The 20,054-nt window shown below is 45.4% G+C and overlaps 1 protein-coding gene across 4 annotated transcripts in view; it reads left to right on the top strand.

Moving 5' to 3' along the window:
* LOC119966224 (tissue factor pathway inhibitor 2-like) overlaps positions 1-17,727 on the top strand; it is a 62,249-nt gene extending 44,522 nt beyond the window's left edge. The window contains exons 4-6 of one of the 4 annotated variants that reach the window (XM_038797569.1): positions 1,345-1,535; positions 4,272-4,326; positions 17,370-17,727. In XM_038797569.1, the coding sequence (XP_038653497.1) occupies positions 1,345-1,535; positions 4,272-4,289 (209 nt within the window). In that variant the 3' untranslated portion in view covers positions 4,290-4,326; positions 17,370-17,727. The remainder of the gene's footprint in view (positions 1-1,344; positions 1,536-4,271; positions 4,327-17,369) is intronic. The other 3 variants (XM_038797570.1, XM_038797568.1, XM_038797567.1) reach the window with 3 other exon arrangements.
* The last annotated feature ends 2,327 nt before the right edge of the window (positions 17,728-20,054 follow it).

Here is a 20,054-nt window from a genome sequence, read left to right as displayed (position 1 = left end):
TGCCCGGTCTTCGAATGACATGCAGTTGCGCTTCACATGGGGCCTCATGTGGCTCCATGGCACCTCCTCCTCCTCCTCGGCCTATTGGGTGGTCGGCCTTCCAGCCTGTGTGACCAGCACATGCCACTCTGCAGCCCGCTCCTCTCCTGCAGCTTCCCCCCTCCTCTCAACGTGGCCCATGCTCACGCAGTCGCAGGGCATCTCGCAGAGCTGCGGCCATCACCACAGTGGCAAGCATCGAGGGTTGGTGTCCGAATGCCATTCTCTGCAGCGGGTGAAAGGCCAACATGTCAGCATGGCGCATACTCCCGTGCCCATCCAGGTTCCATGGGCTACATGGTGACCCCTATTGGCACTGCGGGCCCACCCATGCATGTCCCTCGGCCATACCGCTGCCTCGTCGATATCTGGCCCCGCCGGTGCACCCGGTCCTGGCACCTGTCCCTGCTGCCAAGGGCACCGTTTATTGGCACTGCCTCAGGGGGGCTGCCTTGGGTGTGGCCCCGGTTGGTCCCCCGGTGGGGGCTGCCATTTAGGTGGGGTGCTGTGGGCCGAGGGGCAGGGAGATTCACGGTTTGTTGGGAGGGGGGGGGTGCACCCATACAGCCTGTATCACCGTGTAGAACCAGGAGCCAGGGTGGGTGGTCAGCAAGATGGCCACTGTAATAGCGGTTGATGCGTGGGCACTGCCCCAGTCCTGTGGGGGAGGAACCCTGGCTGCTCGGCTTGTCCAACCCCCACCCCCCCCCCCCCCCCCCCCCCCACCCCCGTCCTCCATTGCCGGTGTCCGGGCCGGTAGCCCGCAGTCACTCCACGCCATTACCTACCTCCTCTCTCTCACTCAGCAGCCAGGACGCCAGGTTCACGATTTTTATAACCACAAGTGCACGACGCTGTCAGAAATCGGCCCATCGGAGGCGGTGAATCGCAGAGTCCCTTGAGTATCGGACGTCAGGTCTGCTCATGATATGCCTACTGTACTTTTAGCCCACGCGGCGAGCAAAGCATTTATGCCATTTTCGGAGTGCCAGAGCATCCTGATTTGCCGTCAAACTGGCGGTGACCGCGATTTCAGTGTCAGAAGCTATTCTCCACCCAATCGAGAATCCCGCCAATTTCCTTGTTTTAAGTTATTTTTGAATGAAATAATAGTTTTCGATGCAGAAACATGTCTTTTATTGTCACAAGTATGAAGTTACTGTGAAAAGCCCCCAGCCGCCACATTCCAACGCCGGTTCGGGTAAGCTGGTACAGGAATTGAACCCGCGCTGCTGACCTTGTTCTGCATCACAAACCAGCTGTCTAGCCCACTGAGCTATACCAGCTCTATTTTTGATTTCTCAGTTACGATTTCTTTGCAGCTTTTCCCATGTTCTGTACCAGGCCAAAAGACAGTGGATCTTGTGCAGCTGATATCCCGCGTTTTTACTTCAATGAAGAAAACAACGTTTGTGAGACATTCAGTTACACTGGCTGTGGTGGAAATGACAATAACTTCATTTCTCTTAAGCATTGCCAAAGGATCTGCCAACCAGGTAAGCCACATAATCACAGGCTCTGATGTTTGGGAAGATGTTTAAATTTGTTCAGAACAGGGGGGCAGGAGTGGCCATGTGGAGGTGTTCTGGACAGAAAATTTGAAATTATGAGTTTCCTGGATGTTCTGCAGATCATAGAATCATGGAACCTCTACAGTGCACAATCTAATTATTTTTTCCATGTTATTCCACAAACTATGGCAAGTAGAATAGTTGTGCAACTCAACAAATGGACCCCAAGTATAGTCCCAGCATAATGTCCCTGCCTCAAAGTCTTTTGCATATTTTTCACTTGAGGAAGGAGCAGTGCTCTGAAAGCTAGTGTTTGAAACAAACCTGTTGGACTTTAACCTGGTGTTGTAAGACTTCTTACTGTGCTCACCCCAGTCCAACGCCGGCATCTCCACATCATAGTGTTGCTCGTTCTGGGTGAGTGTACTTTACACTCAATTTGGCTCTGTTTTATTTCTTAGCTCTAGAGTCGCCAGGTATCGTTAAGATACCGCCACAAGATTTGGGCAGCACGGTAGCATTGTGGATAGCACAATCGCTTCACAGCTCCAGGGTCCCAGGTTCGATTCCGGCTTGGGTCACTGTCTGTGCGGAGTCTGCACACCCTCCCCGTGTGTGCGTGGGTTTACTCCGGGTGCTCCGGTTTCCTCCCACAGTCCAAAGATGTGCAGGTTAGGTGGATTGGCCATGATAAATTGCCCTTAGTGTCCAAAATTGCCCTTAGTGTTGGGTAGGGTTACTGGGTTATGGGGATAGGGTGGAGGTGTTAACCTTGGGTAGGGTGCCCTTTCCAGGAGCTGGTGCAGACTCGATGGATCGAATGGCCTCCTTCTGCACTGTAAATTCTTTGTAAAAGATTCAAGTTCAGGTTCAGACCAATAACTCAATACACCAGTTAGTAAGTTCAAACAAGACACATTTATTATAATACAGTTATCTACTACTTATGCATATAAAACTACAAGACTAGGCTATTCCTACCACAAACAGGCCAATACTTATCTGGAAATAGGGAACTGCCAGATCAGGGAACAATGGCTTCTTGCTTTGTCCTGGATCCGCAGGCTTCCAGTTGGTGTGGACTAAAGGGGTCAGGAGTGTCTACTCTCGTAGCGTGCATTGTATGACACTTACTTGATGGCGGCTGCTGACCAGGCCTCTCCTTCTGAAGGTTCTTCTACTGCAAAGGTGTTCTGCTGGGAGGGTCGGCTGGTCAAGAAGAACGAATCAGTCCTGGGACCTGACTTTTATAGGTCCCAGGGGCTTTGCATCCTTCTGGTCGGACCCTCTCTAAACCTGCAATCGATTGGGTCTCTTCCCAATTGATTGATTTGAATTTCCCCAATAACGGGCTGTTCCTCGATCACCGGGCAGTTCCTTCCACCTTATTGGTGTCCTTTGTCTTAAACTCCACTGGCGCCGGAATGTCTAACCTTCTATAGAATGTTTCAATTGCAGTTAACTGTTGTGTCCATTGTGCCTGGGAATCACCGTGAATCGCTCACTTAATATGCGCAGCTCGTTAGTTACAATTCTGTCTGGTTTCTGTGGCAGCTAGAATACAGGGGATTCTGCAAACTGTTTGTTTCTTTGCCAATGTCCATTTTTCCCTGTAATCTTTGCGTTCTTCCATTTTGTGTGAGGAAGTGGCCAACCTAGGTGGCTACAATAGTCTGAATCAACTGAGATAAGAGGAAATGGCTCCAGATAATCAAGCTTGCTTAACAGGCTTTCTACAGGACAGCATTCCCAATGGAAATGGCTTCACAGCAGGAAAGATTGAAATTGTGTCTGCAAAATCCAGATCTTATGTCAGAGGGTCAAGATTGTACTTCTGGGTTTCCCATCTTCAAGCTGTATAATGACTATGATGCACACCCACATGACATAATCTCAACTGTAGTTACATGGCCAGCACACATCGGGAAATTGGGAGCTGCTTGGGGTGGGTGGTACTTGCAGACTAATGGCAGCACCCAGATTCATTGATGTGTCACAGGACTGACTGTAGCCAGAAGCAGGAGGAACTGACCATAAATAGAAGGATGGACGCTGAGACATTCACCAAGGTGAACAGAAGCAACAGGTTTTCTTGCCCTGCTCTTGGATGCAGTGACGGAAGTGGTTTTATAGTCTAGACAGTTGACAAAAGTGAGCACATTCACTGATCCTCCTTTCACCCTGTCTCACCAAGTGTTCATTAACATGGCATTTCTCATACCCACTCCATTTCAGCAGCACTTGACTTAACTTTCTATCAAATTCATCACTTCCCTATTCATCCACCACCATTGCAACTCAACCCAATCCTTAGTGTCACAAAAATGTAATTTCCTGTTTCATATATTTTAGGAATATAAATTTTAGTTTGGAGTTTAAAGGAAAGATACATGAAAAATCCTGGTGAGAAAATGATATCAATGAATGACAACTTGCGAGTCGAACATAATGTAGTTTCATTCAGTAATCGATGCACTCGATATTTCCTATAGAGGGGCTGCAGCGGGAGGACTGGGCGTGGCCATTGTTGACTCATTCAATAATTTACACAGGTTGGAAATGTGTCTTGCTCCTAGCATGTCAACTTGATCCATCGATAACAGAAACAGCATGATTAATATTCATGTCTACTTTTTTTTCTCTAACATCAAACTCACTTTTGCCTCAAAGCTTTTAACTGATTAATACAAATCCACTTGTATCACTTCTTTCCTGTCATAGGTATTGCTAATTGATTAACCAGTGGTGACAACTAAATAAGGGCCTTCCCAGATTGGTAAGAACTTTTAAACTATATTGTGTTGTCAACTGAACTCAAAATAACACATTTTGGATTTAACTCAGTTGTAGAAGTCAGATTGGTTTGACTTTGCTATACGCATCGATGGAATCTCAGTACTAATATCATTCAATTTTCAGGTCTAACCTTTCCTAAATAATTCATCATTCTGATGCATGTTCGGGTGTGCCAAGTGATAGCATCACTTCTTGGAGAGGAAAATTCTGTCTATCAATAATAATGGTTTGCATTTGTCTAATTCGATTAACAGAAAAAACTTCACAAAGTACTTCACAGAGATGTTTGGAAAAAGTTAAATTCCCACCAAGAAGGAGATAGATGATGATCCTGGATTTTCTTAAGGGCATTAAAGGAATAGAGAGAGGTGGAAAGGTTTAGCTGGACAGTTGTAGAACATGATATAATAATAATATCTATTATTGTCACAAGTAGGCTTACATGAACAGTGCAATGAAGTTACTGTGAAAAGTCCCTAGTCACCACATTCCAGCACCTGTTCGGGCCCACTGAGGGAGAAATCAGAATGTCCAAATTACCTTTCAGCACGGGCGCGATTCTCCGCAAATGCGGAGAGTCGTGAAGGCTGCCGTGAAACCGGCCGTGTTTCCCGGCAGCCTCCGCGCCCCCTCCCAGGACCCGATTCTGCTCCCCGGTCGGGGCTAGCAGCGGGGCCCCGTGAACCTCGGCATCGCAGGCTTAGCGAAATTCGCTAATGGCCGCAAAGTGCCGTTCTGGCCAAAGTGCCCGCCAAAGTTAACGGCGGCTGACGCGCACGATGACGTCAGCCGCGGATTGGACGGCTCCAACCTGCGCATGCGCGGATGACGTCATTACGCATATGCGTGAAACCCACGCATGCGCGGGCCGGTATGCCCCTCAGCCGCCCCGCGGACTGATCCAGCGGGGTGGCGGAGAAACAAGAGTGCGCTGGGTTCAGACCCGCTGCCCGCGATCGGTGGGCACCGATCGCGGGCCCATGGCACCCTTGTCACGGCCATGGTGCGGCCGTGCCAATCGGTGCCATGGTTACCCAGAACGGCACTTTGCGGCCATTTTCACGAACAGTGAGAGCAGGTGTGTTGCCGTTCGTGAAAACGGCCGTAAAGGCCTGGGAACTTGGCCCATCGGCTAGGGGAGAATCGCTGCTCGCCGTAAAAAAACGGCAAGCAGCGATTCGTGTCGGGGGGAGGGCGTGGGGGGGGAGAGTAGCGGGAGGTCGGGAAAAATGTCGGAAAGGCCCTCCCGCTATTCTCCGACCCGTCGTGGGGGGCGGAGAATCGCGCCCCACATCTTTCGGGACTTGTGGAAGGAAACCCACACAGACATGGGGAGAACATGCAGACTCCGCTCAGTGACCCAAGCCGGGAATCGAACATGGATACTGTATGGGGTATGACCAATGGTGGGAGAACACTGAAGAGTCAGGAATGGAGAGAGGGTAGTAGGCATTGGCAGGGGTAATGGTTAAGGTTGGAGGAGCTCCTATAGATGGAAAAGGATGAGCCAACAAATGGTTTAAGCAGAGGAACACTAAGGAGTCGGGAATGGAGTGAGGGTACTCGGCATTAGCATGGGTGTTAGTTAAGATTGGAGGAGATCACATAGATGGAAAGGGATGAGGCAAAAAGGGTTTTTGCAGAGGATGAACATTTTAAATATGAGGCATTGAGGACAGGAGCAAAAAGTAGTTAATTGGGAGTGAGAAGTCATGTGTTGAAATGTCCCAGCGTACAACCACACAGAGTTGGCCTAATCAATATCGGGTAGCAACAGTCTAACACTTTTTCTACAAGAATATACACATGTATTTTTTAAGGTGACAAATGAATATATACTACCTGTTCAGAGATTTGATGATAACCTGCAACATGGAGCTATTGTTTTGCCTTTAGTGCATTCCAAATCTTCTGTAACAACTCTGAGATTAGATTCTATGTGCAGGGGCTGCCGCCACCTCATTAATATCAGATTAATCAGTAGGATGAACGTAAGCTTTCTGTTCCTTTTCCCCTTGGAGGAGAGAAGGTTGTGAAAAGATTTGATAGATGTATTCAAAATCCTGAGGGGCTTGCACTGAGTGGACAGGGAGAAATTGTTCCTGTCGTCAAAGCATCAGGAATGAGAGGACAAAGCAATGGTAATGTGAGGGAAACTGTTTTTACATAACAAATAATTAGAATCTGGAATGCGCTGGCTGAGAGCTTGATGAAGGTATTCTGAATCATGCCTTTCAAAGTGAATTGGATCAATATCTGAAGTGGAAGAATTTGACAAGTTTTGGGGGAATGGAGATGAGTGGGACAAGGCGAATTGCTCTCGCTAAATGTAAACTTTGGAATAATGGGCTGAATAGACTCCTTTGTTGTATGCATTCTATGATCTTAACCTTTGAAGAATTTTTAGATGCAGGCAAACGCTCCACCCATTTAAGGAAAAGGTCCTTGTCCACAGGAATATACTTTACTCCCTTTTGCAGATCTGGTCACATGCCCAACTCAGTAAGTTGATTGCTGTCCTGTAATGGGTCCTGTAGTAAACAGTTTGGTCAAAATCTGCAACTTTGGGCAGCACGGTGGCGCAGTGGATTAGCCCTGCAGCCTCACACCGCCGAGGTCTCAGGTTCGATTCCGGCTCTTGGTCACTGTCCGTGTGGAGTTTGCACATTCTCCCCGTGTTTGCGTGGATTTTGCCTCCACAACCCAAAAGATGTGCAGGCTAGCTGGATTGGCCATGCTAAATTGCCCCTTAATTGGAAAAAATTAATTGGGTACTCTAAAAATTTTTTTTAAATCTGCAACTTGATATATACCTTTGAATGTGGGTCTCCATGTCTTGGAGCATGTGGAGCCAAGTACATACTTTGCTTTGATGTATAGCAAATGCAATTAAGGTAAGCACAGTGGTGCAGTGGTTAGCACTGCTGCCTCACAGCGCTGAGGTCCCAGGTTCGATCCTGGCTCTGGGTCACTGTCCATGTGCAGTTTGCACATTCTCCCTGTGTTTGCATGGGGTTCATCCTGACAACACAATGATGTGCAGGCTAGGTGGCTTGGCCATGCTAAATTGACCTTTAATTGGAAAAAATGAATTGGATGCTCTAAATTTGTGGGAAAAAAAGCAAATGCAATTGATCTGTCCACGTGTTTTGGTCATCATAAAAGTACCATAATAAAATTTCCCAACAGCATAAGGAAATTACTTGTTTATTTTCTCCTCCTTTTGGGGAATCCTGCCTTTTGCCTGTTACATTGCTTGTAGTTCCTGATTTACTGCAGTAATGGAGAATAACAATCCAAATCTAGGTGTATTTTACCCACAACTTTTTCTCATTTCTGAGTTGCAATTAATTCTATGCCAGAAAAATCTTCACCAATTAAAACAAAAGGTCCCTGTGATGGTGCTACACTTTTGCACTCTGTCATTTTCGTTTCCATAGATATGTTCAAGCTCAAATCTAATTTGATTCCTTCTAAAATACCAACTTTAGTTCTTTCTTTAGCGTCATAATTCCTTTCCTTGTCTAACCCGAGAACGACCAAGCTCATACATCCATGGTTAGAATCTGCACAGAATAGAGCTTCAGCTCAGACCACCCTCAGAATCCAGATGCTAAGCTTTTCAAAGTCACAGCCCGGTGGTGGGTTCCCAGGATTAGTATTTGTCTGTGGATAGAATTCCAAAAATATTTAGTGAAACTGAAAACTGAGGCCTGCAACACTTTTGCTCCATTTCACTGTGGTGTTGGTCACTAAATAATAACCTGAGAGTTGTTGTTGCTTTTTTAGTCTAAAGCAATACTCAACCTATTCACCATGATGCAAACTATCTCAACAAAAGTTCTCTGAATGAATTCATTACATGCTCAGCAAGGATTCTTCTTTGGACATTGATCTGTCCACTTTCCTAGATCGAAGAGGCAGCTTTCTTTTCTGATCAAAAGCAAAAATACTGCTGATGTTGGAAATCTGAAACAAAAATAGAAATAGTTGGAGATGTTGAGCAGGTTAGCAGCATCTGTCGAGGGAGCACAAGTCAGTCTGTGCCCTATCCCCAAACATCAGCAAACTTGTGTTCTCTAAACAGATGCTATCTGACCTGTCTCCAGTGTATTACTATTTTTTATTTTAGAACATTATTGAAGGATTGGATTTGAATTTAGATTTGGATTTTGTTTATTGTCACATGTACCGTGAAAAGTACAGCTCAACAGATTATTAAGTACATGAAAAGAAAAGAAATACATAATAGGGCAACACAAAGTACACAATGTAACTACATAAACACTGGCATCGGGTTAAGCAAACGGGCTGTAGTGTTGGTCAGTCCATAAGAGGGTAATTTAGGAGTCTGGCAACAGCAGGGAAGAAGCTGTTTTTGAGTCTGTTCTTGCATGTTCTCAGACTTTTGTATCTCCTACCCGATGGAAGAAGTTGGAAGAGTGAGTAAGCCGGGTGGGAGGGGTCTTTGATTATGCTGCCTGCTTTCCCCAGGCAGCGGGAGGTGTAGATGGAGTCAATGGATGGGAGGCAGGTTTGTGTGATGGACTGGCCGATGTTCACGACTCTGAAGTTTCTTGCGGTCTTGGGCCGAGCAGTTGCCATACCAGGCTGTGATGCAGCCAGATAGGATGCTTTTTATGGTGCATCTGTAAAAGTTGGTAAGAGTTAATGTGGACATGCCGAATTTCCTTAGTTTCCTGAGGAAGTATAGGCGCTGTTGTGCTTTCTTGGTGGTAGCGTCAACATGGATGGACCAGGACAGATTTTTGAAGATGTGTACCCCTAGGAATTTTGAAGCTGCTAACCATCTCCACCTCAGCCCCGTTGATGCTGACAGGGGTGTGTACTGTACTTTGCTTCCTGAAGTCAATGACCAGCTCTTTAGTTTTGCTGGCATTGAGGGATAGATTGTTGTCGCTACACCACTCCACTAGGTTCTCTATCTCCCTCCTCTATTCTGACTCGTCGTTATTCGAGATCCGGCCCACTGTATCATCAGCAAACTTGTAGATGGAGTTGGAACCAAATTTTGCCACGCAGTCGTGTGTGTACGGGGAGTAGAGTAGGGGGCTACGTACGCAGCCTTATGGGGCCCTGGTTTTGAGGACTAGGTGTTGTTGTTTATTCTTTCTAATTGTGGTCTGCGGGTCAGAAAGTCGAGGATCCAGTTGCAGAGTGAGGAGCCAAGTCCTAGATTTTGGAGCTTTGATATGAGCTTCGCTGGGATTATGGTGTTGAAGGCAGAGCTGTAGTCGATAAATAGAAGTCTGATGTAGGAGTCCTGTTGTCGAGATGCTCTAGGGATGAGTGTAGGGCCAGGGAGACGCCGTCTGCTGTGGACCAATTGCGGCAGTATATGAGTTGCAGTGAATCAAGACATTCTGGGAGTATAGAGGTGATGCGCTTGATGACCAACCTCTCGAAGCACTTCATTACAACTGAAGTCAGGGCCACTGGACAGTAGTCATTGAGGCACATTGCCTGGTTCTTCTTTGGCACCGGTATGATGGTGGTGTAGCTAATGGTAGGATTAGCTGATTTCAGCTATTATGATCTTGGGAGAGTGCAGTAATGTGTTTTTTTTCTTAGAATCAAAATCCCGGTAAAGAACAAAACCACCAAGGTTCAAACTTTAAATCAAAAGAATTTTACTACAGAAAAACTCATTCTCTCACCTCTCAGTACGCCTACCCCTGCAAGCAAACTGTTATAGCCAGCAAACATAACTTTCTTCTGAATTCTGCTGGAAAGAGATGTTCCCTATCCTCTAGTCAGATTGTTTAATATACCACAAACAAGCCTGAAACAGAAAATTTTCACGGTGAGAATTTTTGACCACCTTTTTCTATACTTTATCTCACAAGCTGATCACTTACTTGAAAACAATTTTTACAAGCACGGATGTCGCAATTTCAAAGACTCTTGTCCTTGTGCGGATTGGATATGATCTTGGATCTCCGCTTGGACGTCTGCCTTGGAGGAGAGGTGACTCCCCAAGTATGGGAAATGTTCCACATTTGTGAGGGTTTCTCCGTTAATCTTGATCCAGGGAGAGACCGGATCTTTCCCTGGGTCAGGTGGTAAAAGACTTGAGTCTTCTTGAGGTTGAGACTGAGACCAATTCTTTGGAATATTTTTCGAAGATGTCAAGCATGGCTTGGAGATACTTTTCTGAGAGAGTGGAGATGCCGATATCATCTGCATAGTGAATTTCACGAGTGGTCAGTGTCGTGTTCTTCTTGGATTTCAACTGGTTGAGGTCAAAAGGTTTCCCATCCTTTAGACGATGTTCACTCCACTGGGAAACGTGTTTTTGACCAGGTGAAGAATGGTGGCGATGAAGATGGAAAAAAGAGTTGGGGCGATGACACATTTCTGGTTGACTCCAGTCTTGACCTTGTAGGTTTCTGTCTTACTTTCTTACTTCCATTGATGAGGGCTGTTGCCGACATCTTGTCGAAGAGGAGTCGGAGAATGTTGATGAATTTCTCTGGACAGCCGACCTTTGACAGGGTCTTCCATAGCACTTCCTGATTGAGAGTCAAAGGCCTTGGCCAAATTGATGAAGGCCACATAGTGATCTTGCTCCTGGCATAAAATTATGTCTTGCTGTTTAGTCGGAAGCCACACTACCTTCTAGACGGATTTCTTCAGAGACTGGGAGAAGACGGCTAGTGAGTATTCATGGTGATAGAAAGCAGGCAGACTCCTCGGTAGTTCCTACAGTCCGCTTTGTCTCCTTTATTGAAGGTGGTGGCAATGACAGCATCCCTGATATCAGTAGGAATTTCTTCTGATGGAGATGGCAGGTGATCTCTTACCCCTCCAAATTTGAAAATCTCCACTTGGATCCCATCCACTGCTGTAGTTTTTCCATTCTTCATGTGTTTAATGGCGGCTTCAACTTCATCCTTGTTTGGTAGGAGTCCAAGATCATCTTTGATGAGGAGTTGGGTGATTCCCTCAAACAAGTCCTCATCTACGGTTGAATTGCAGTTTAGGAGTTGGTGTTTCCTCTCCATTGGAGGCCAATATTTTCTCTGTCCAGCAAGAAGATTCCGTCCTTGCTCCGCACTGGTTTGAGACCTTGGGTATTGGGTCCATATATTGCCTTGGTGACACTGAAGGAGCCTCAGATGTCAGGCTTGTCAATGAGGTGTTGCAGCTCCTTTGCTTTCTCAGTCCACCATTGGTTCTTGATATCCCTAGCTCTCCTGTGTATCTCTGCCTTTGCTAATTGATGAACTCTCCTCTTTGCCTTGCTGAGTATGTTGTTTTGCCAGCCATAGGGGGCTTTCCTCCTCTTCTCAATGAGATCTTGGATGGTGTGGTCATTCTCGCTGAACCTGTCTTGCTATTTCCCAGTCCTGTAGCCAATGGTTTCTTCGCAGCTTGAGAAGATGGCTGTCTTCAGCTATTTCCAGTTTTCCTCCACTCCATTAGAATGGATACTTGTTATTTTGGAAGAGGAGAAGGCACCACTGGATGGGATCAAGGCAAAGTGGGAGGAAGAGCTGGGAGAGGGTGTAGAGGAGGGGTTCTGGTGTGAGGTGCTCTGGAGGGCGAACGTCTCCACCTCGTGCACGAGGTTGGGGCTGATATAGCTGAAGGTGGTGTATAGAGCGCACCTTACAATGGCGAGGATGAGCCGGCTCTTTGAGGGGGTAGGAGATATGTGTGAATGTTGTAGGGGGGGGGCCCGTAAACCATGTTCATATGTTTTGGTCCTGTCCAAAGTTGGAGGATTAGTGGAATGAGGTTTTTAGGGTAATCTCTAAAGTGGTGCACGTGAAACGGGACCCAGGCCCTCGGGAGGCCATATTCGGGGTGTCGGACCAGCCGGGGTTGGAAATGTGCATGGAAGCAGATGTTGTAGCCTTCGCCTCATTGATCACCCGAAGGCGGATCCTGTTGGGATGGAGAGCAACCTCTCCACCCTGTGCCCTGGCTTGGCGGGGGGACCTGCTGGACTTCTTGACGCTTGAGAAAGTCAAATTTGAACTGAGCGGAAGGATGGAGGGGTTCTACAATTCATGGCCGTTATTCATTATGCACGTTCGAGAATTGGATTACATTGAATATTAGTGGGGGGGGTGTTGGGAGAGTTAGTTGTGGGGGAGGGGGGGCTGTATGTGTTAATGGTGACTATGGGTGATTCCTGATTCCTTTTTGTTACTTGTTTATGTTAACATGCGGGCTAATGTTTGGGGGTTTGGTGGGAGGATGGGATTGTTGTTATTGATATGGGGTTGATATTGCATTTGGTATTGATTGTTGTTTAATTGTTGGGTGTAAATTTGGGAGAAAATGTGAAAAAGGAGGAGAATAAAAATATTTTAAAATAGGAATGGACACTTGAGATTTTGAAGAACTGTTGGAAGTTCAGTAGCATGCTTGGCTGTTGAAGCCGCACAATGTTGATCTTTTTTGTGAGCTATTCCTTCATCTTCCACTGCTTCTGGTGGAGTTTGGTGGACATTGAGGAGTGGATAAGCTGGTGGTCTGTCCAGCAGTCATCTGCACTGGTCATCGCTTTGGTGAGGAGGGCATCATTCTGGATGGAACAATGATGAAGTCGATCATGTGCCGGTGCTTTGATTGTGGCTGTCTCTAGGAAGTCTTGTACTTGTCTTTTTGGTTGAACAGTGTGTTAGTGATGACAATTTAGGGAGCAGGAGAACCCAGTTGGTGTTACAATTCCCAATTCCTTTCTATCCGATGGTTCCTTTCCAGATTTGAGAGTCTTACTAACCCTGGCATTTAAGTCCCCAAGGAGGATGATTTCATCTTCATTAGTAATGTTGAAGAGTATGGTGTGCAGGGTGGGCTCCTCCTTGGCATCAAGGGTTTGGGCGTAGGCATTCTCGAGCATTGCCTGCTATTCTTGGCAAGTTTTAGCTGGAGGGTCGTGAGGCTTTCATTGATGCCAACAGGGAGCTCCAAGAATTGATTGATGAGTTTGTTTTTGATGGTGAAATCAATTCCATGCATTCCATGCTGATACTCGAAGAAGTACTCTGAGCTGTAACCACCATCATCTTCCCTCAGCTGCCCTTCGCCTGCTCTTTCGGTCTCTGGCAGGTCAGTGACATCAATGTTGAAGTGCTTGAGTTCACGGGCAACAAGGACAGTTCTCCGTTCCGATTGATTGTTTCGCTCATTGTGGGTTCGTACATTCTAGGTTTCCGAAATTCAGTTTAACTTTTTGACCGTGGGTTGGTGAGTCTGCTGGATGCAGGTTCCAACCAAGTTGGGAACAGAACCGACTATTTTTAGGGGACCTTTTCCAGCCCTTGCCCCATGCGGGGTGGATCCTGAAGAGGGGTGTTTAGTCGTGAAGAAATATATATTTTGAACATAATAATGAATTTGGGAATTAAAATTCTAACTTCAGTAAAATTAGGTTCTAATTGAGAAATTGATAAGCAACACTGAAGTAAATGCAATCATTGCAATTTTTATCCTATATGTTCAGAACTGATGGTGAGCAATAGATTACCTATTTCTGGACCTTTCAGGATATCTACCGTTATCTCATAAAAAGAAAGGAGACATAAATTCAAGGAAAGAGGGTCATAAAACTCCATTGGACATAAACATTATTCCTTTGGGTTCCAAAATCAAAGAACTATGTTGAACGTAAAATTATTTGTTTGCGTTTCTGTATGAATTATCACAACATATGCCACATCATCGTGGAGATGGGATGTGGGGTAGACATCTCTTCCTAGTTTAATTCATTTTTATTGTGGCAGTCACCACTGTTGTATATATCACATATGAGATGTAATACGATAAGGCTCCTGTACTACAGGTACGGGGATAGATCCCTGCCTGCTGGCTCTGCCCAGTAGGTGGAGTATAAATGTGTGGGCTCACCGAGCTGCAGCCATTTCGGCAGCAGCTGCGGGAGGCTACACATCTTGGCTCAATAAAGCCTCGATTACACTCTACTCTCGTCTCGTCGTAATTGATAGTGCATCATGTATGTGTTTGCAGACAGAAGTAGACAGCTCCAACTGGGTTTTCTGAGGGATATGCAGCTGAAAGGTTTGCTCTAGTTTGCAGCTAATAGAAAAATTCTACCGTGGTCTTCCCAGAGCCTTGTGGTAGACAATAGTTAGTTTGTAAAGCTGTCAGAAGACCATTGGCTATTTGCCAGCAACCCAAAGCAGTAGCTAAGGCATCTACAATCATGAGGGTAGTAAAGAAAAAGTTTTGAGAGTCGTATAACCAACAGCAAATTGAAAAACACCCATAGAATCTCATCTCCGTGTTATAGCTGGAACACTAAGGAGGATTACATTTCGGAAGACAGGCGTACGTTTTGTGTTGGTCCAGGAAAAGTGAATCAATCTTCAAGATTTAGCAAGATAAGTGGACTCTTGGGGGAAGTAAGAAGTAGAACTGATTTGATAGAAAATTACTTTATATGCTATGCTGTTTAAGATATTAATGTTTTTTTCATTTACTTTCTCGATATAAGCAATAAAATCGATTTTTTTTGTGAGACATCATGTGGCGTAGTCCTGTCGGTTAATTGATGGATAATCCAATATCTTCTTTCAACATTAATAGCTCCTTACAGAATGATAATAAATTGCCTTGCCTGATATCTATCTGCCAGTCAAATGCCTATTCAAACCAATCCCAGAAATAGTTTGCATTTAAATTGAATGGCTTGGTCATTTCTTTGAATATCTAATGAAATAAAATAACTCAGTTCTGTGGCATATGAACTTTTGAATTCGGAGCAGGACTAGGCTACTTGCCCCCTTGAGTCTTCTCTTCCATTCAATAAGATCATGGTTGATCTGATTGTAACCTCAACTCCAGGTTCCCACTTACCTCCACTAACTTTTCACCCCCTGCCCCCTGCTTAACGAGAATCTTATCTACTTCTGCCTTAAAAAAATTCAGATTCTGCATCTATCACTTTTTGAGAAATAGTCCCAAAGGTGCACGACCGTATTACAGAAAACAATTCTCCTCATCTGTCTTAAATAGGTGACCCCTTAATTTTAAACAGTGTCCCCTAGTTCTAGATTTGCCCACAAGAGGAACCATCCTTTCCACATCCACCCTTTCACAGAGTCTTGTGCGTTTCAGTCAAGTCACCTTTTACTGTTCTGAACTCCAGCGTTTACAAGCCTTGCCTGCCCAATCTTTCCTCATTGGACAACCCATTCGCTCCAGTTATTGGTTTAGTAAACTTTTCCTGGCCTGCTTCCAATGCTTTTACACCCTTCGTTAAAGATTGAGACTGATATGGTGCTCCATATGGGCCCCACCAATGTCCCATAATCTCCCTAATTTTGTATTCATTTCCCCTCCCAATTAATAATAACATTTTATTTGCTTTCCTGGTTACTTGCTGTAGCTGCAAACTAACCTTTCACAATTCACCCATGAGGACACTTGAGATGCATTTGCATCTTGGAGCTCTGCAACCTCTCGCAATTAGATTAAATGCTGCTTCTTTATTCTTCCTGACAATGTGGACAATTGCACATATTCCCATGTTGTTCCCATTTGCCACATTATTTGCCCACTCATTTAATGCTTTGTAGCCTCCTCCTGTCCTGTTCCCAGCTTACTTTCCTTCCTATTTTTGAAGTAAGCTGCAGGAAGAAGAGATTAGAAAGAGCACCTGAGTGTCTTTGGTTGGGCTGAATAACCCCCTTCTGTGCTGTATCATTTCCATGGCTCCGTGATTCTCAGTTTGCTAGGACATAGTTTATTTGTGAGTGAAGCACTTTACTTAAAAAGAACATTCCTTGTGTTTCACAATAGAATTTCTTCAAAGTCAGTTCCACATTAAACAAAATAAAATTTGTGTCACAGGATTGTTGGACATAATGGGCACCATTCAGTAGACAAAGGTTAAAGTCAGCTTTTGGGTGTGTTTGGCGGGGTGCTACTCAGCAGATGCAGTGTTGTGAATCACCTCATGATCCATTGGCACTTTGCCGCTTTTTTCTTTTGACCTTGGGGAGTTTCTCTCTCCAGAGCCCACGCTTAGGCAGCCAAACTGCACTGCACATCGGGGTGTCACCCTGATCTCTAGACTACCCCCTCACCCACTCACCCTCCAACCTTGTCGACACCTGTGGGAATGCCCCCTGGGACAGGCTGGCCCCTGGCAGTGCCACCTGGCACCCTGGAAGTCAGGGCAGCACAGTAGCATTGTGGATAGCACAATCGCTTCACAGCTCCAGGGTCCCAGGTTCGATTCCGGCTTGGGTCACTGTCTGTGCGGAGTCTGCATGTCCTCTCCGTGTGTGCGTGGGTTTTCTCTGGGTGCTCCGGTTTCCTCCCACAGTCCAAAGATGTGCAGGTTAGGTGGATTGGCCATGATAAATTGCCCTTAGTGTCCAAAATTGCCCTTAGTGTTGGGTGGGGTTACTGGGTTATGGGGATAGGGTGGAGGTGTTAACCTTGGGTAGGGTGCTCTTTCCAGGAGCCGGTGCAGACTCGATGGGCCGAATGGCCTCCTTCTGCACTGTAAATTCTATATGATGATTACCAGGGGGATTGCCAGGTTACCACCCTGCCCCATTCCCGGCCACCCGGGGGTTTCTGAAGGCCTGCGAGATCTCCCGAGGTACCTGGTCTACGTTTGTGAAAGCCAGTGCTAAACTGCGCCTGATTGAGGTCCCACAGGTATGGCTGTTCACTCCCGGGCGCCAGGTGAAAATGAATTGAAATAAGTCACTGAAGAGCAGACAATAAATGAACGACGATGATGTATTTCCCAATTGAATGATTATTTATTTATTTATGGGTGCATGGTGGCTCAGTCAAATATGAAGATCTGGATCTCACCTAACGAGGGCGAGATCCAGATCACGCTGGGCTGAGCGAGTCGGGTGACTCCTGATTGGCCCAGTGCAGAGCCCCCATTTGGGCTCTCGCATGATTCACGAGTTGTGCCCAGATCCACGCTGAATCGCTCCCAATAGCTGTACAGGACAGCCAAAATATATGCCTTTCCTTGACATGTTGTTTCTTTTTTGGCAGGTGACAAGAAAACAGTGAACATCAAGAATACTCCTGCTGCACCAGCAAATAGGAAAAGTAAACAAAACCGAAGGAGACAGTTTTTAAGAATTCCGAAGAGAAAGGATTGAAGGGTTTACCTTTCTCAGAAAAAGTCTGGAGATCTTAATTAATAATCTAGACTGAGGTCAAGTTTTTCCATATAATTGGAACATGGAAGGAGGCGAGATACAGTCAACATTTAAGCCTCCCAATATATTCTTAAAATAGGTATATTTTCAGATTATGCTTTTGTTTACATTTATTGGGTGTCATTAACTCTGTTTAAGAAAGTGATGTAAAAAGGACAGGCAATTAAAAAAAGGAATGATTTGATGCACCAACTGAATATTTTTCAAGCTGGTAGATGGGTGCAAAATGTCATACATTTAAAATGGAATTTGAGATGTGGATCATATTAACTAATATCTTGATGTGAGATATTTTTTAGAATTCCTACAATGAAGAAGGCGCCCATTTGGCCCATCGAGTCTGCACCAACCCTCTGAAAGAGGACCCTACCGAGGCCCTCTCCTCTACCCTATCCCTGTAAACCCACCTAAACTGCACATCTTTGGGCTGTGGGAAGAAACCAGAACACCTGAAGAAAACCCACGCAGACACGAGGAGGAAGTGTAAACTCTGCACAGATGGCCCCTCATGGCCGAATTGAACCTGGCACTGTGAGGCAGCAGTGCTAACCACTGTGCCACCCATAAATAAATAATCATTTAATCGGGAAATATATCATCATAGCCCATTTCTTGTCTTCTCTTCAGTGACTTATTTCATAGAACTACAGATGTATTCATTCTGCTCTATTAGCTCCTCAATTCAAAAATACCAGTAGCTTAACTCCTTGCTGCTGGGGCTCCACGATTCATTATGATCATGGCTGATCATCCAGCTCAGTAACCTGTTTCTGCCTGCCCCAAGAGCTATATCTACCTCCTTCTTCAAAACATATGTTTTGGCCTCAACTGTTTCTGTGGTAGCGAATTCACAGATTCGCCACTCTCTGGCTGAAGCAATGTCTTCTCATCTCAGCCCAAAATGGTTTGCCCCGTATCCTTAGACTGTGCCCCCTGGTTCTGGACTTCCCTGCCATGAGAAACATCCTCTGTGCATTTACCTTGTCTAGCCCTGTTAGAATTTTATAGGTTTCAGAGACTCCTCCCTCATTCCTCTGAACTCCAACAACAATAACTGACTCAATCTCTCTTTGTAAGTCAGTCCTGCCAACTCTGGAGTCAGTCTGGTAAGTCTTTGCTGCAGTCCCCCTAGAACAAGAACATCCTTCCTCACATAAGGACACTAAAATTGCAAACAATATTCCAGGTGGGGTCTCGCCAGGACACTGTAAAATTGCAAAAGACATTCCTGCTCCTGTATGAAAATCCTCTCTCCATCAAGGCCAACATTTGCCTTCTTTACTGCCTGCTGTACCTGTATGCTTACTTTCAGCGACTGATTTACAAGGACACCCAGGTCACGCTGCGCATTACCATCTCTCATCTATAGTTATTCAGATAACTATCTGCCTTCCTGTTTTTGCTAGAAAAGTGGGCAAACTCGCATTTATCCACATTATGCTGCAATTCTCATGCATTTGCCCATTCATACTGAAGTATCTCTGCATGCTCCTCACAGCTCACCCTCCCACCCAAGTTTTGTATCATCTGCAAACTTGGAGATATTACACTTAATTCCTTCATCTAAATCATTGATATACATTGTGAATAGATGGATCCTAGCACTGACCCCAGCCGCATTCCTCTAGTCACTGCCTGCCACTTGGGGGGGAAAAAACTGTTTATGCCTACTCCGTTTCCTGTCCGTTAACCAGTTTTCTATCCCTCTCAATACACAAACCCCAATCCCATGTGTTTTAATTTTCCATGCTAACTTCTTAAGTGGAACTTTGTCCAAAGCCTTCTGGAAGATTTTTCCAAGCAGGATTACCGTTTTGTAAATCCCATGCTGACTCTGTCCAATCCTGCCACTCTTTTCCAAGTGCTGTGCTATTAAATCTTGAGGAAGGAGCTGCGCTCCGAAAGCTCGTGTTTGAATCAAACCTGTTGGACTTTGACCTGGTGTTGTAAGACTTCTTACTGTGCTCACCCCAGTCCAACGCCGGCATCTCCACATCATTAAATCTTTTATAATGGACTCTAGTATTTTTCCCAGTACAGATGTCATGCTCACTGGTCTATAATTCCCTGTTTTGTCTCTACTTCCCTTTTTAAATAGTGGGGTTACATTAGCAACCCTCCAATCTGGCGCAACCGTTCCAGAGTCTATAGAATCTTGAAAGGTGACCACCAATGCATCCATTATTTCTACAGGCCACTTCCTCAAGTACTCCAGGATGTAGATTATCCGGCCTGTATTCCCCAACATTTCTGGAATGTTATTTGTGTCCAAAGGAGATGTCCTCCTTTGTGAAGAAAGAACCAAAGTATTTATTTAGTTAATCAGCCATGCCTTTGTTGCCCATTATAAATTCCCATTTTTCTGACTGTAAGGGGCCTACAAGTGTCTTCACCAATCTTTTTCTCTTCATATACCCATAGAAATGTTTACAGTCAGCTTGTACATCCCCTGCAAGATTACTCTCGTACTCCACTTTCCCCTTCTTAATCAATCTCATTGTCCTCCTTTGGCTGA

Source organism: Scyliorhinus canicula, chromosome 5 (genome assembly GCF_902713615.1).
Source record: "Scyliorhinus canicula chromosome 5, sScyCan1.1, whole genome shotgun sequence".
In the NCBI taxonomy this organism is placed as follows: Eukaryota; Metazoa; Chordata; class Chondrichthyes; order Carcharhiniformes; family Scyliorhinidae; genus Scyliorhinus; species Scyliorhinus canicula.
The sequence above is the reverse complement of the archived record's forward strand: the minus strand, read 5'-3'. Positions and strand labels throughout refer to the sequence as shown.